Source organism: Cyprinus carpio, chromosome A2 (assembly GCF_018340385.1).
Source record: "Cyprinus carpio isolate SPL01 chromosome A2, ASM1834038v1, whole genome shotgun sequence".
In the NCBI taxonomy this organism is placed as follows: Eukaryota; Metazoa; Chordata; class Actinopteri; order Cypriniformes; family Cyprinidae; genus Cyprinus; species Cyprinus carpio.
Window position 1 is genome coordinate 17,996,134 of NC_056573.1, and position 17,808 is coordinate 18,013,941.

Sequence of the window (17,808 nt, forward strand, 5' to 3'; positions counted from 1 at the left end):
TGAAATAGCTGGAAGGCATTAGTTTTTGGCACTTGCTTCAAGAGTGTGTGAATATGAATAAGATTATCTTCGCCAAAGGAACCAAACTTGTTGTTCAAACAAGTGAGTAATACATTTCTGACAGAGTCAACATTAACAAATACTAACCTCTTAGAGATCTGATCATATATAAAAGCTGTGTTGTGATATTTACATGTTTTCACTTATTTAAAATTGAACAGAATCATTCAACAAACTGTAAAAACTGTTTGTGATATTGTAAAAGTGTATTTGTTGTTGAAAAACTGCCAAGATCAGAAATTTGCTAAAGTTTAGTGATAATTATTATGATCACTTGTGTTGTTATTTCCCAGCCAACAAAACTTTCCAAGCGAATCAAATAAGTCATACATAAAAATAAAATATAATGACCCACAAAAAAGATGATTATTGGCGAAACATGAACTGAGGGTAAATGTACCATACTATACTGATGTGTGAATAGAGCGGGCAACAAGATCATATTTGGAACGGGCACCATTCTCATTGTTACTTCAAGTAAGATTTTTTTTTTTTATCAAAGAAAAAAAAATGTTGTTGTGTAAAAAATATTATTGTTAACACATTTATTTTAAACTTAAAAAAGATGAAGACAAATGTTTATCATCAAAAAAAATCCATGATCATTTTTTTGCCTAAATCCCAAAACATGTATTGCTTCCCAAATGTAGATGTTCAATAATTCCACCATTTAGTGTTAATTTTCACAAGTATAATATAAATTGCACAAGAATAAAGGTCATGCCAGCCACAGTAATAATATTAATATATTAAATTATACTGTAATTATAGGGTTTAAAGTGTTTTATGAATTGTTTATGATTCATACAGTTCTTTAAGTGTTAATTGACTGCTACTAGTTTTCGGTGTTCGGTAAATGACTGTGTGAATGCTGGATATAAGATTTTCTTTGGTGAAGGGACCAAAGTCATAGTACAATCAAGTAAGTTAACATTTTTCCAAATCTTACTGTTAATTTTATGCAATTTGACTGAATAAAAAAAAATGTGAGTGAAGTTCATCACAATAAATAGTATAATATTCATTATCTGTATTGTTGGATGAAAATATTTGGCTATGGAGTCTTATTTTCTCCAAGTATTAAATAGTCCAAATTTTACCAAATAGTCACTGTTTAACAGAAAACTCTTTTAAAACTGAAATATTATTGCAGAAAAAATAAAACCGCCAATGCAATTACATCTAACATAAAGTACTTGGATTTAATTTATAAAATAAAAAATAACTTAAAACTCACCTCACTAGATGGTAGAACAAGGCTAGATGGTTTTTGTTATGGAATTAGCACATGTGTGACTAATAATGACAAGATAATATTTGGGACAGGGACAGTACTCACTGTAGAAACAAGTAAGTTTGCATTTCTTAAATAATAATCTCTTAATATGTTCATTATAGTTAAATGCATATATAAAACAGTGTTTTTTAGAAAAGGAACTAAATTGACATTTGAAATAGTTCAGTATGAAATTATTTAGACAGAACAACAACAAAATCAACAAAAGATTGTTAAAGTATTTGCATTTAATTAATTTATTTAGTAAAACATTTAAACAAACAAACAGAAATAATACTAATACAACTCTACAAACAAGGCTAGAGGGTTTTTGTTACAGATCCAACTTATGTGTGACTAATGCTCAAAAGATAATATTTGGGATGGGGACAGTACTCACTGTAGAAACAAGTAAGTTTGCATTTCTAGATCAATAAATAGCTTTTAAAGTAAAAAAGAAAAACACAAAATAAAAATGGACAAATGCAAATGTGCTTGATGAAATATTTAACTCAGTGTTCTGTAATAAGTGCCATATAGTTTCACATTACAGTTTAATAACAGGATATTTTGATTAAATCTTATTTAAATTCTAAACATTTTGACATCCTTCTAAAAACAAATAATTTCCATTACTGAAATGTAATTGAAAACTCTATATTGTTCATCCTAAAGTGAATCCTTAACTGTATGTATTGTTGAACTTTTTAAAGTAGCTGTACTATAGTGTAAGAATTTGAACCTTACGCTTAAATCACAACTATTGCAACTGAATTAGCTTAATACAATAGCTTTATTTAGTCCTAATCTAAACTTCACCTTGGCATTACCCTGACACTTTCATAAGCTCTTCATCAATATGTTCATTATAATTATATGCATATATGAAACTGTGTGTTTAGAGAATGAACTAAATTAAAAACAAGTCAGTTTGAAATTAGATAGACAAAACAACAACAACTACTTGCATTTATTTATTTCATAAAACAAACAAATTTAAAACTCATCACACTACAAACAAGGTTTTTGTTACGGATCCAACATATGTGTGACTAATACTCAAAAGATAATCTTTGGGATGGGGACGGTACTCACAGTAGAAACAAGTAAGTTTGCATTTCTAAATCAATTAAAACCCTTTAAAATAAAAAAAGAAAAACACTGAATATCAAAACTGACAAATGCAAAAGAACTTGATGTTATGCTCAATAATGTTTTGTAATAAGTGCTACAGTATATAGTTTCACATTGCAGTTTATTCACAGGATATTTTGATTAAATCTGACATATAATTTTCATTACTGACATATAATTAAACACTCAACAAGGAGTTCTAAATGGACAGATACTTAAGTGAAACTTTAAATGTGTGTATTGGACTTGTAGAGTAAGACTTGTGTAAAGTTTTTAATTCATGGTAGATGGCTGTGTGAATGTTGGGTACAAAATATTCTTTGGAAAGGGGACCAAACTTGTCATACAAATACCTGAGTTTTATGGTCTGTTTTTTTGTTGGACACTAATATGAAAATACAATTTATGACTAAACTGACTGTAATTAGAATGAGAATATGCAGTGTTAAAAGAATATAGAAAGAAATGTTACATTATCAGACCAGTTATTTCTCATTTCATGTCAGTCTCACAAGAAAGATTATGGCAAAAGTTTTTGTAACCAAGTCTGTCTATGTGTGACTATGGCAAATAAAATGATATTTGCAACAGGAACAGAGCTTATCGTCGAAAACAGTAAGTTACCTGAGATATATTTCACTTTATCCTTTAAATTTAGCTTGTTTAAAACTTGCCGTGTTAAATTATTGTATATGTATCTTCATATATATCATTCATCATAATACATTATGTAATTTGTCATTGTGTGACATAAGACTTACACTTACACTTGAAACAATTGAATACATTTATAGCAAATTAAAACCAATGTAATTTTAAAGAATAGAGAGATTAAATGAACCCTTTCTCTCTGAACATCAAAACCATACAAATTCTTAAAATATTTCTTTTTTATATATAATACATAACCCTAATCCTAACATACAATGCAATGCAAGAAACATTTAGCTCTTTATATTTTCAATATTAAGTAAGTCACGATTAGACAGTGAGGTTTTTGTGATGGAGTCAGCACTTGTGTGAATGCTGGCAACAAGATTATATTTGGAAGTGGAACAAGACTAATAACACAAACAAGTAAGCTCATATTATCAATGTTACTGCTAATGTTACATTGAAATTTATGTCAAATGTTCTGAATTTAAAACGTACAATTACATCACAACTAAAATAACTTTATACAATAGCTTTATCTAATTCTAATCAAAATTTCATCTTGGTTACCATTACCCTGACACTTTCATAAGCACTTTATCAATATGTTCATTATAATTAAATGTATATATGAAACTTATATATATGACTTGCTATACTGTAATCTGTAGAGAAGGTAGCCTATAACTCCATAAAGTATGTGAAATAGCTGGAAGGCATTAGTTTTTGACACATGCTCCAAGAGTGTGTGAATGTGAATAAGATTATCTTCGCCAAAGGAACCAAACTTGTTGTTCAAACAAGTAAGTAATACATTTCTGACAGAGTCAACATTAACAAATACTAACCTCTTAGAGATCTGATCATACTGATGTCCAAAAAAAATAAAAACTTTTGTTGTGATATTTACACATATTTAAAATTTAATGGTATCATTCACCAAACTTTGAAAAAAAATAAGTATCTGTGATGTTGACAAAGATCAGGAATTCTTTAAATTTCACAAAAATACATTTGCTAATGATTAGTTATAATTTTAAGTTATTGCTTATCATTATCTTAATCACATACGTTATTATTTTCTATCTTACAAAATGTTTCAATCCATTCAATTAAGTAATATAAAAAAATGTAATATAACGAAGCGATGAGACCTTATTGGCCAAACATGTACTGAGGGTAAATGTACCATACTATACTGATGTGTGAAAAGAACGGACAACACGATCATATTTGGAACTGGCACCAGTCTCATTATTACTTCAAGTAAGATATTTCGTCACTACAAAAGATGTTTAGTATAATAAAAACTGAATGTGATTCTTAAAATATTTCTTTTAAACCTAAAAACAGATGAAGATAAAGGTTCATCATACACAAGCACAAAACTCCATAATATTTGCATAAAAAAATCAAAGTGATATTCAAAGTATTCATAAATTCGACAGTTTAGTGGTGACTTTCACTTAAGTACTGTATACGTATTTGAAAAGTATACAAAAAATTTTACAAATATAAAGGTCATACCAGTCAGAGTAATAATATTAATATATTACATACTATTATAATAGGGTTTCATGAATTGTTTAAGATGCATTCAAATCTTTAAATTTTACCAGACTGCTACTAGTTTTCGGTGTATGATAAATGACTGTGTGAATGATGCACGGAAGATTTTCTTTGGTAAAGGGACCAAAGTCATAGTGCAATCAAGTAAGTTAATGTTTTCCAAATCTTACAGTTAATTACTTAATTTGATTCAGTTTAGCTGGAAAAAAATGCTAGAGAAATTCATCACAATAAATAGAATGGTTATCAATTAACCATATTATTGGATTAAATTATTTGGCTATGAAATCTTATCCATTTAATTTTCTACAAATATTAAGCAGTTCAAATAGTACCAAATAGTTGTGTAAATTAATTAAATTAAATAGTGTAATATGTATTATCTTTATTGTTGAATGAAAAGATTTGGCTGTGGAGGTGTATACCTTCAATTTCAATACTATTATGAAACTATATTAAAAATTTCATTTTGCACAATCATGTTTAAAATGCACTATGAAAGTTGTACACCAAAAAAGAGGTTACAAGCTTTTATATGAATTTGATGCCATTATTAAATGGTTATCATGTACGTAATATTCCTAGGACATGTATTTGAACAGGAATATATATTTTTTTTTGATTCAACTAAATTGATAAATTGACTAAAAGAAATGTGCTATTAGTAGTCTAAAATGTAATAGTTGTACACAGTCAATGTGGCTCTTTAAAAGATCACCTTAAAATATATAATGCCAAGATATGAAGTCTATTTTACAGTTTTAACATACAGGTGACTTTGGCACCACTTCTTTTTTTATGGTACTTGTTATGCTAGTTATACACTTATATTTATAGTCATCAAAATACTTTTTGTGACCGTAAAGAAAAAATATTCTAAATATTGTGTTGAAATATGAACAACAATCTGTTATTTACATTTTAAAGTGACTTTTCATTCCAGTGTTGTAAAATGCTAGCTTCTCAATGCTGTTCAGCACTATCAGGATGTCAATACTTTTTTATACATGGTGAATGACTGTGTGAATGATCAAATTAGAATATCATTTGGCAAAGGAACAAGACTCATTATACAGTCAAGTAAGTTGCAGTTTCCAATATTCATACCAATATTTAGCTAATAATGTCATGTAGATGTGTTTCTGATAATACTACTGCTGAGCACAACTAATGCTTTGTCATTTTTCTTATGCAAAAACAAACAAATACAAACAAACTGACAACAATAACCAAAAACATGCTGTCAACATAATATAAAATAAAAAAAACAACACAAAAGATTATAATAATTTTTTAAAAAAAAAAAAGCCTTCATTTATTCAATTATTTAATTGTAAAAAATGAGAAATATCTCAATGTTAAATCAACATCTTATTATATATTGGTTAGAGCTGTCCTTAGAATAAATGTACTGTGCTGTATTAATGTGTGAATCCTGGGGGCACCAAGATCATATTTGGGACAGGCACCAAACTAACAGTAAATTCAAGTGAGTTTGTTGCTTTTTATAATAACCATGGTACCATATTCTTCAAGGGAGTTTATTTTGCATTTAATGGCTGGTATTGCTTTACATATTAATTTAGATATTTAAAATGTAATACTAGAGAAAGTAACAGATGAGTATAGTATTAGATGTTACTTGAAATGAGTATTGTTAAAATAATGTGATATTTTATTCACATAGCTCTCAAAATGAGCTGTATTGGGTCAGCTACCACAAAATAATAACAGGATAGTCTGAACATCTGTTTGCCAACGTTCATACAAAACCTGTAAAGAGTGATGCTTTTAGTATGTATCCTGTAGCAAAATATGGTTTTACTACTTGTAATGTATTATTAGTATCTAAATTATCCAAATATAGTATCCAAAGGTGTTTAATACTTTTAGACTAAACTAGACTTAGCTTACTAAAGTCATAGTTTCATTGATTTATTGTATAATTAATACCATAAAAACAATTCCACAAAAAACAAACACTGGTGAGCAAATTTAGGTTTTATTCTTTGGTTCATGAAAATAGTAGCAAAAAAAATCTAAACTTTTCAAGTCTAAAAGTCATGTTTTTTTTTTTTTTTTTTTTTTTTTTTTTTAAAGACTAAAAGACATACAATCATTTACAGACTGGTACGATGCTGCTGATATTTGGTACAGAGTCTATAACTGTGTGAATGATCAATTTAAGATCATCTTTGGTGAGGGAACCAATCTTAGAGTACAAGCAAGTAAGTTTTATTTTAAAAATTTTAATACTCTCATTTATTTTACTTAAAATATTGTATTAAACTGGTGCATAAACAAAAAAGTTACAATGTATCAATTATATAATATGTATAGGTGATTAGTTATTGCTTATCATTATCTTAATCACTTACGTTATTTTCTATCTTACAAAATGTTCCAATCTTATCAAAGAAGTAGTATCTTAAAATACAATATAATGAAATAGAGACCTTATCAGCCTAACATGTACTTAGGGTAAATGTACCATACTATACTGATGTGTGAATAGAGCGGACAACAAGATCATATTTGGAACTGGCACCAGTCTCATTATTACTTCAAGTAAGATATTTCCTCATAAAAAAATAATTGTTGTAATAAAAAGTATGATCCTCAAAATATTTCTTTAAAACCTAAAAACAGATGAAGATAAAGGTTCATCATACACAAGCACAAAACTCCATAACCAATATTTGCGTAAATCAAACTGATGTTTAGAGTATTCAATAATTCAACAGTTTAGTGGTAACTTTCACTTAAGTATACGTATTTGAAAAGTATGCCATAAATTTTACAAATATAAAGGTCATACCGGCTACAGTAATAATATTAATATACTCTATACTATTATAATAGGATTTTAAGTGTTTTGTGAATTGATGCATTCAATTCTTTGAGTGTTACCAGACAGCTACAAGTTTTTGGTGTATGATAAATGACTGTGTGAATGATGGATATAAGATTTTCTTTGGTAAAGGGACCAAAGTCATAGTACAATCAAGTAAGTTAACGTTTTTCCAAATCTTACTGTTAATTAATTAATTTTATGCAGTTTGGCTGAAAAAATTGCTAGTGAAGGTCATTACGATATATAATATAATATTCATTACTATTATGAAACCATTTACAAAATGTAATTTTGTACAATCATGTCTAAAATGCACTATGAAATATGTCATAAACCAAAAAAAAGAGTTTGGCTAAAGTTATATTCTGGGTAAATGTACCATGCTGTACTAATGTGTGAAAGCAGGCTATGACAAGATCATATTTGCAAAAGGCACCAGACTAACAATTTATTCAAGTAAGTTTGCTGCTTCTTACAGTAAACTAAGACAGAAAGGTGTAAACCTTTTTAAACCTTAAAAAGTTTTGCAATTCTGATATTTTTATCAAACCAAACAAGTACTTGATAACTAGTAGTAATGCAAAATGGCTTTAGACCTCAATTTGATATACAGTAGCTAAAACTTATGTTTTGCCTGAAAAATAAGAACCTTTTATATATATGACCTAAAAATAACTATAACTTAAAATATCATTGCCACTTCAACAACTCTCTTTAAATGAACTGTTGACTTCAGAGAAAAACACTAAAACTAACAATATCCTTATATATTGTAATTATAGATAACTATTTATTTATTTCGATACTGAAACAGATCCCAAATAAACTATTCATAATGAATTAATTAATACATAATAGTACTCAGTGTTGGGCTTCACAGTGAGGAAAGTCTATGTTTATGTGGTCACATCAACCACTGTGTGACTCAAGGGGTTAACAAAATTATCTTTGGGAAAGGGACCCAACTCACTGTCCTTTCAAGTAAGTGTAGATCAAACTTATTTTTCTGATTGTGTCTTTTTAAATTTAAACAACAAAAAAAACCTTTCCTTACTTAACATAATTACAAATGAATATGACACCACAACATAAAAAACTATGCTCCTTGTTAAGTGCCAAAAAAAAAATTAATAAAAACAGGAAAAATGTTCTGAATGAACTAAATTGATGAAATTGACCAAAAGAAATGTGCTATTAGTAGTCTAAAATGTAACAGCTGTACAGTCAATATGGCCCTTTATATAATCACTTTATAATATATCATGGCGAGATGTCAAGTCTATTTTACAGTTGTAACTTTTTTTTATTCTAATTGTATAAAAAGTTATACACTGATAGATTCTTAGTCATCAAAATACCTTTTGTGATAGTAAACAAAAAAAATACCCTAAATATTCTGTAAATTTTTTTTAATATTGAATATATTTCAGTATTGAACCCTACTGTTCATATTGGCTTGAGCTGTCCTCGCAATAAATGTACTGTGCTGTACTAATGTGTGAATCCTGGGGGCAACAAGATCATATTTGGGACAGGCACCCAACTAACAGTTAATTCAAGTGAGTTTTGTATTTTTCAAATGACCGTAGGACCATTTTCTTTAAGTTTATTTAGAATGTAATTTAACATGTAAATGAATATTTGTTAATTTAATGTGATATTTTATTTACTTAGCTCTCGAATTGAGCTGTAATGGTCAGCTATCACAAAATAAAAACTGTTTGCAAGCATTCACTAACAAGTTGTTAGTATTTAATACTTTGACTAACCTTAGACTAAACTTTCTAAAATGTTTGTTTATTTGATTGATTGCATCATCATATGCAGATTTAGTGCAGAAAGACTGCAAATTTAGTTCTTAGGTTCATGATAAAAGTTTAAAATTGTGATGGTTTTAGTTCTTTTTTTAGAAGACTGAAATCCATGTACAGACTGGTAGGATGTTGGTATTTGGTACAGAGTCAATAACTGTGTGAATAATCAATTTAAGATTGTCTTTGGCGAGGGAACCAAACTTAGAGTACAAGACAGTAAGTCATATCTTTAAAATTTTAATACTCATTCACTCATATATTTAACTTAAAATAGATTATTCAACTGCTGTATTGAAAAACTTACATTGTAAGCAATATACAGAATATTATGTATGGATGATGACAGTTTTTCTAAAAATTTTTACAGACATTATCGTCATATAATATTCTGTCCTGTATTTTAAATAGAGTATAATAGAAAATTACCATTCCTGAATGGTAGTAGTTACTGATGTGCAAGGCTTTGGAAAAGATGCCAATTTGAGAGATTTATTATCGTTGTTATTTTTAAGAATCAACTCAGACTGTGTAAAAAGAAGAATTACTAGCTGGGTAAAATGAACAAATTAACTAGTTCTTAGGATTTCCATCAGCTTAACTCCAATACGAAATTTTGAATCTTGGATCATCAATCATCATTTTTTGTAGTACATCCACAAACATCAATAAAATCTTTGTAATAATTACATATAATTGATGTTTAACTGATAAGTTATAACATTTTCTAAACTAGAATTTAGGTGATAATAATAACCTTTATCCCAACTGAAGAAATGAAAACATTCTTTATCTGGAATCATTATATGTTCAGCCGCAGTTATGTGTATATGGTCAACAGCTGTGTGACACAAAGTGGATACAAAGTTATATTTGGAAAAGGCACTAAGCTAAATGTGTTTTCAAGTAAGTGCGGCTCAGTTCTCACAAATATTACATACTTTTTAAAATATGCACTTTTAATGATGATCATCAGAACAATAATTATCAGAGCAATGAATCAAGTAATTTTTTACTAAAAAGATTTGAAGGGTATAGTACTACAAGAAGTTTTGAGTTTATAAAAGCTAAAGTTTTTCTTACGTTTCAGTGGATTAAGTGATTTTGAAAAGCTTTTATAGACGAACAACAACAACTATTTTGTTTTAGAATCATAACAGCTAAAACTTTTAATTCTAACCCCTAAACTTTAATATAAATGGATGAACATGTTATTTCTGCTTTAAAATGTTCACGCTGCATCTTATTTAAAATGGATTCTGATAGAAGCGCTTCAAACACAACAATTAACATTCAAAATATAATAAATAACATAATTCCGATGGCTGTGTGAATACTGGAAGTAAAATTATCTTTGGGAAGGGGACAAAACTTCTTGTACAAATCAGTAAGTTGTATTTTAATCTTAGTATTGTGTTTATTCTGTGATAAACCCATAATTTCATCAACCAACTGTGACTATGATTATATTGTAAGGTGGGAGTTACTTTTTTCACAATGAAAACAAAATGGCATGCATATATATATATATATATATATATATATATATATATATAATCGTGCAAACTATTTATCATGTAAAAATTCGGCAACACTTTATTTTAGGGTCTTTTACCTAGTTGCTTATTAGCATGCATATTACTGGAATATTAGCCATTTATTAGTAGTAATTAAGCACATATTAATGCCTTTTTCTACATGACCTTATTCTACATCCATAACCCTACCCAATACCTAAACTTAACAACTACTTTACTAACTATTAATAACCACAACATTTGGTGAACTATATACCTTTAAGATGACTAGTCATTTGGACAACCCACCAACTAGTAAATTTGTTGCCAAAAATTCTGTTCAGTGATTTTGGACTTTGGAGTAACTAAACTAAAAAAAAAAAAAAAAAAAAAAAAAAAAACCTGACAAATGTAAAGGCCTTGAGTATAAAGGATAAAGTGCCAAACAAAACCATTGTGTGAATACTGCGTTCAACAACAAAGTCATATTTGGGGCAGGCACCAAAACAATAATACATTTCAGTAAGTTGTTTTATCTTAATCTTTAGCTGTTCAATATATACAAGATGGCTGCTGACAAAAATGTTGCGACAGAAGTGTATGTGTATCTAAACTACTTTAATGTACATTTATATCAAAGTTGCACTTGTGCTACCTGTCCATATTTTTTTCCATGAAAACTCCCTTTTAATATAGAAGAAAATCATTATAACTGTAATTAATCATTATATTGAAATTTGAAGTTTTTAAATCATTATGTGTTAAATCTAACATGCTGGAATGTGCCATTGGTACTCATGGAAGTTATTATCCCACCACGAACCACTGTGTGAATACAAATACTGGTAAAATAATATTTGGGAAGGGGACAAAACTGTATGTACAACCAAGTGAGTAAAACCGTTTAATTAGTATTACATATAATTTTCATAAAATTCGGTATCTAATTTTAGAAACATGTCATTTACTATAAAAATTTCTGTACCATCAAATATCGGAATTTTTCAGAAGTTTAAAAACATATAACTAATTGTCACAGGTAATGTCACAGAATTTAGTGATTAATCTAATTATTAATAGAATTTACCACTCGTGTCATTTACACCTGTCATAGGAAAGATTGTCCTTTGTATTTCTGTATTGGGGTTTGTAATTGTGTGACTCAAAATAGAAACAAACTGATATTTGGTCAGGGGACTCAGCTCATTGTGCTATCGAGTAAGTTGTGGTTTCATTTGTCTGAAGTTTACTCTAATTGATATCACTGTAATTTATGTAGTTTTCTAAAATGTTTATCTATATTATTAAATTGACATAAATATTTGAACTGCATTGTTGAGTGGCTCTAACATCAAAATGCAAACTGAAGTTTTGACTAAGTATTTATAACACTGACAGTCATTGTGTGACTGACAACTTTGGAAAACTTTTATTTGCGAAGGGAACTCATTTGTTTGTACAGACAAGTAAGTAAAACCTTAATTACATTAGGAAATAATTAATCTGAAAATCAAATAAAAATAAAAACAAAAGGAAATGAGCTTTAAGTAGAACTAGGACTGTCCACCTTTGTTACACAGTAGTTCAAATAAATATGTAATAATTATGTAAAGATTTTAACATCAGATTTTATAACTAAATAATGCAAGAATTTTATTTTATATAAAAAAAGTGAACAAAGAAACAACTGGTAAATTGCAGTTTACTTCTGTTAGAAAGATGGTACAGTAGTAAGAATTGTTAATTCAAGAATAACTGTCAAAATAAGTCCATATCTTATGATGTGCAAGGTTGACTCTTGCCGACAGATACAATTTAATAGAAATGTACAATTACTTAAATGTATCATCTATTCTTATCATTGTATATAGGTACCATCCAAATGTTTCTTGTACTGCTATATTAGTCTGTGTGACTTCTAGTGTTACAATTAACTTTGGAGGAGGGACAAAATTAACAGTACAATCAAGTAAGAGAATTCATTTTAATGTTTTGTATTTGTCTAGACTGATTAGAAAGTGATGGATGAAGTACATAAAGAAATGTTTGACTTTACTCCTAAATTCATATTCTACCAAAATTTGTCAGGCCACTCCTTCAAACAACATTTAAAAAATAATCTGCACAAACAAATATACTGGTTAAATATCAAGTAATGTTTGAATAAACAACAATAATTAATATTTTACCAAGTATCCTTTGGTAGTAACTCTGAGAAATTGAAAACTTGTCAGCATTGTTTGCATTATAATCGATCTGCTGCAATTTTGACTAGATTCACCAAAAATAATTAATTTTACATAATAATTCACCTTGTAATAAGTTAAAAGCAATACTGATAGCTCATATTTCATTCCTAGTGTTATAAATTATATAACAGGTAATAGTCAATTTATTTATGTTTAGCACCATTGAATACCAACCATTTTTCAAGTTGGTTAATTTGATAAGTGTCTAAATATGGCCAAATGTCAAGTTTTTTTTGTATTCTAAATGAAATAAAATTTGATATTGATATATCTTGATTTCGTTAAAAACTATAGTACGGAACATTGAACGTGTGTAATATCGGCCACATGTAGAGTATTATTATATGTGTGCAAATCATTGTGTGACTAACAATGCTAACAAAATCGTATTTGGGAAAGGGACGCACTTATCTGTGCACCCAAGTAAGTAGCAACAGATAGGTAAGAATCTGTGTTATAATATAAATCGTATATATTTTTTGTATAATTAAACCTATGATTTTTATAATTTAACTTCTAGTGTTATATCCAAACATATGTATAATTTTGCCCATAGCATTTCATTTAGATTCATAGATATGTATACAGATGTATTGACATGGACTTTCCAATATAAACAAGTGTTACATTAATGACATTTATTTGTGCATTCTGACATGTCAGCAGATTATATAATAAACTCTTGGAACTGTGAAACTGGGACTAGTAATTGTAATCGTTACCCATTACAACAAATAAATCGTACAGAAATACTGTATAATCAAAATGCATACAAGCAATGTAACATTTTAAGTCTAAAAAACTGTATTCATTTTGGTTTAATGTAACTAATGTATATGCTAAAAGATGTAGAATAAACCGTTTTGAATTAGGCAAATTGTATTGATGTAGTTGCAGTAATTAAAAGCTATATTATTCTCAGCATAATTGCTAAAAGGAATCTCGAATAACATTCAATATAGAAACTTTTCTATGTTTAAGTTGCTTTATAATGAACTTGTGAATATTGTGGTATAAATACAACTAACAGAAAGCTAATAAATATATAGTGTCCCTTAGTACCGTAGAGATTGGAAAAACTAATGAAATCTTATGAAAATATCTGTTTCCCCCATGTTACATTGCAAACATAACAATTAAGTTTCATAATATTATAAATGATTGCATTGCTCTGGAAAATTGACATAGTGAAAGTGTGAATGAGTTTTTGAGATGAGGTATCAGCCTGTGGGCCTAGAAAAATCAGTTACTTTTGAAGTAGGGTAGGTGTCATTGATCTGAGCCAAATATTTTCTAAGATCAATCATGTTATATTCGAGAATTTTAATTTAAAATGTCTGTCTGGAATTTTTTTTTTTTTTTAAATGCCTTTGAATTATCTTGAGTATTATTTGGATATACATAAGATTTCTTGTCTGTGAATGTACTTGCTATTCCATAAAAGCTAACTGCATAATACAAAATGTAATTAGCTAATTTCATCTGCATTAAACACATACTGTATACTTTTTGTTTATGAAACTAATGTATTTGGGTTTTTTTTTTAATTATATTTTACAGAAAAAGAAGAACCGCCTGTCTATTACAAATTCGATGAGTCATGTTTGGCAACCGACTTCACAAAATATGATGCTGTAAAATTCCAAAACGTTACACCAGTGCGATATGCAGAACGAAGTTATTACAGCAGCTACGCCTTTAATGTTTCAGACTGCCCGCAGAAAGGTAGGAATTATCAGTTACCATAAAAAAAGCATTTCCAGATTAATTCTTCAAATAATTATACTATATTATATTATATTAATCATATTTATTCCACTTTCAGACTGTCAGCAAGGATCATCCAGTCAAAATGATGATTTTGAACCAGGTAAGTGTGCTTTTATTTGAACATTTATAGTCTGGTGTGCATTTCATTTCATAGATTTTAGATTGTGAGACTACTAGCTTCAAAAAAAAATAAATAAATAAACATTTAAAAAGTACATGAAAGTGCTGGATTATACCAAAATCCATGGTAAAACCAACAGACATACTAATTGCATTTTTATTCTGCAGATGAAAAAACCAACTACATGTCACTGGGTCTCTATTGGCTGAGAATTCTCTTTCTGAAGACTGTTGTGTTCAATGTCCTGATGACTTTCAAAGCATGGATGAGCTAACGTGAGTGAAATGTTATATCTTGTGACAATGGGTCTCATTCACTAACTGCGTGTTAACACATTTGTGTGTAAAAACATTTTCATACAGAAATCAAGATTTATTAATAGGTTGGCAGGGTAACATTTAGAACCAACTGAAACCACACATACAAAAAAAAAAAAAAAAAAAAAAAAAAAAGACTCCTAGCAGACTGTTTTACAATCATTTAACAAAAATGGTTTGCAATAGGTTCTAAAAATGGTCACTCACATGTAGTCTAGGTCTATTTAAAAGGTATTTGATGAGTATCAACCTGGTTGTGAATGGCACACTTGGCTTTACTTGAAGATTTTGCCGCAAATGCTCTCAGAATTTTTTTCTACAAACATACAGTAAGTATGCAACTTGTATGAATTTATTAGTGAATGAGACCCAATGTTTCATTAGCAAACTTTACAAATTATGTGTTGTTGTTTTTTTGTGAAGGATTACAATGCATTATTTGTTTTTCAGATGTTGCAAAAATCCCCATCATTTTTCATCAGTTGGATTTATCAGCAAAGACAAAACATCACATTCGAGAGCCATCAGAATGATACTGTTGTTGTTACACAATGATCAAGGGATTATGAAACCTCTCTCAGTTATGCTATATTGCTTATGGTTTTAAGAATTATTTACTCTATTTGAATGTCATTTGAATGTTGTGCTTATATAGGCTTTTATATTATTGGCCCAGCTATTCTAGTTTAGGATACAGTAGAAGTATAGTATAACACCACTTAATTGTTTCTAATTTAGGCATAGCTCATTTATCTGTATTTTAATGATTTCTACATATAAAAAAAAAAAAAAAAATTACTTTGAAGATGGATTACATCTGAAAAATTGTGTCTATATAGCTTTTGTTTTTTGCAACATATTTGTTTCCACAATCACATTGACTTTTGCTTCTTTTAGACAAGAATCAGTAATGACTTTCAGTAATGACTGTGTATTGTCGTATGAAAAAATATGAAAATAAATTGCATAAATGACCAACTTTGCGTTTTTTTTTATTATATCGGTATACTCTGTTAATTAATGTTGGATTAATTGATAATCAAATGTATTACAGTGAATAAGAACAGATTCAAATTAAAAGTTTTTAGTGCATTATGAAAGACATTAGGTGTACTTGCGCACTTTGTATGCCGTTTTGTAGTTTTAATAGTGTGATTAATGCGTTCACACTGAAAGGTGCACTTTACATACCCAAAAAAATGCATTTAACCGAAAAAAAAAAAAGTGTGGAATGTTGGACACTTCGTGCACTCAACTGTCACATTATAAACACATTTTGAATGACAAAACCTTAGAAAATTCAGGGGGGGGGGGCGGAGTGCTATCAGACACTGATGTTGAATGACAAAACCTTAGAAAATTCATATACTATACGGCTGAGTACATGAGTACAGTGCATAAGTACACAGTGTATAAATGTATAGTGCGTCATTTGGGATGCAACTAATGACTTAAAATTGAATTTAAGATTAAATGTGTTGTGTTTATTTATTAAAAATTATATTTTTGTATTAAAAAAAACAAAAAATAAAAAAAACTTTAAAAAAAAAAAAATGCCATTTTCATTATTTGTTGGGGATTAGAAGATTAGCCAACATACTAGCTTTTGCATAATAACTGCTCGTTACAGCATGCACCAGCTACTGTACATAAACATAAGCACGATGGTAACCCCAAAACTAAAAAATATAACAACTCATGTAAATCCCGTTCAAAATCGAGGGGTCAAGACCGAGGATCTGTCCATATAAACTTCCCTCGTCCACTTTGTGAAGTAGAATGCACTTCAAAAATGGCAGTGGGGATTCCCCCGAGGAGAAAGTGCTTAGGGAAGTTCATGAGTGCATATCTAAAAGTGAAGTGGAACGCAGCCCATGTGATCTTGAAGACTGATTGATTGGCTTGTTCAGGTGTGTTTGATTAGGGTTGGAGCTAAACTCTGCAAGACAGTAGCCCTCTATGACTGAAGTTGCCCAGCCCTGACTTAGACTTGTGCAGGCCATTAAAAATAAAATGGCTGCTGAAGAGTAAATAAGGTATAGTTTATCTTGTAATTCAACTGAGGAAGTACATGCAAGGAATAACTTTACTTGTATTGCCCTTTCACATGTCTTTCACTGTACTAGCTATAATCTTCATAACCTTATTTAAAAGTGCGCTATGTGATGGCAGACAATTCACTCCATTCTTTATAATCACATTTCAAAATTTCATGTATTGAAACAGAGAAAATCAAAACTGTGATATAAATGTCTACACTACTTTTACATTGTCTATAAGGTATCTTACAGACAAAGCCACTGATTGTTTTTCTCAAACATTTATTGTACTGTACATATAGACATCACAACATCTGACATCTTGTCCCCAGACTCCACAATCTTTTGGTTGCGACCAGTCACAAAGCATGTTGGGTAACTGGCAGCAATACAAAGGCTCCAATACTTCACAAAGTGGAAAATGTATAGGCATACTA

The 17,808-nt window shown here is 29.0% G+C and overlaps 1 protein-coding gene across 2 annotated transcripts in view; it reads left to right on the forward strand.

Annotated features, from left to right (window-relative positions):
• Positions 1 to 15,954, forward strand: part of LOC109056711 — a 29,843-nt gene extending 13,889 nt beyond the window's left edge. For both annotated transcript variants that reach the window (XM_042776200.1, XM_042776207.1), the window contains exons 2-5: positions 14,685 to 14,849; positions 14,950 to 14,994; positions 15,183 to 15,290; positions 15,783 to 15,954. In XM_042776200.1, the coding sequence (XP_042632134.1) occupies positions 14,685 to 14,849; positions 14,950 to 14,994; positions 15,183 to 15,289 (317 nt within the window). In that variant the 3' untranslated portion in view covers position 15,290; positions 15,783 to 15,954. The remainder of the gene's footprint in view (positions 1 to 14,684; positions 14,850 to 14,949; positions 14,995 to 15,182; positions 15,291 to 15,782) is intronic.
• The last annotated feature ends 1,854 nt before the right edge of the window (positions 15,955 to 17,808 follow it).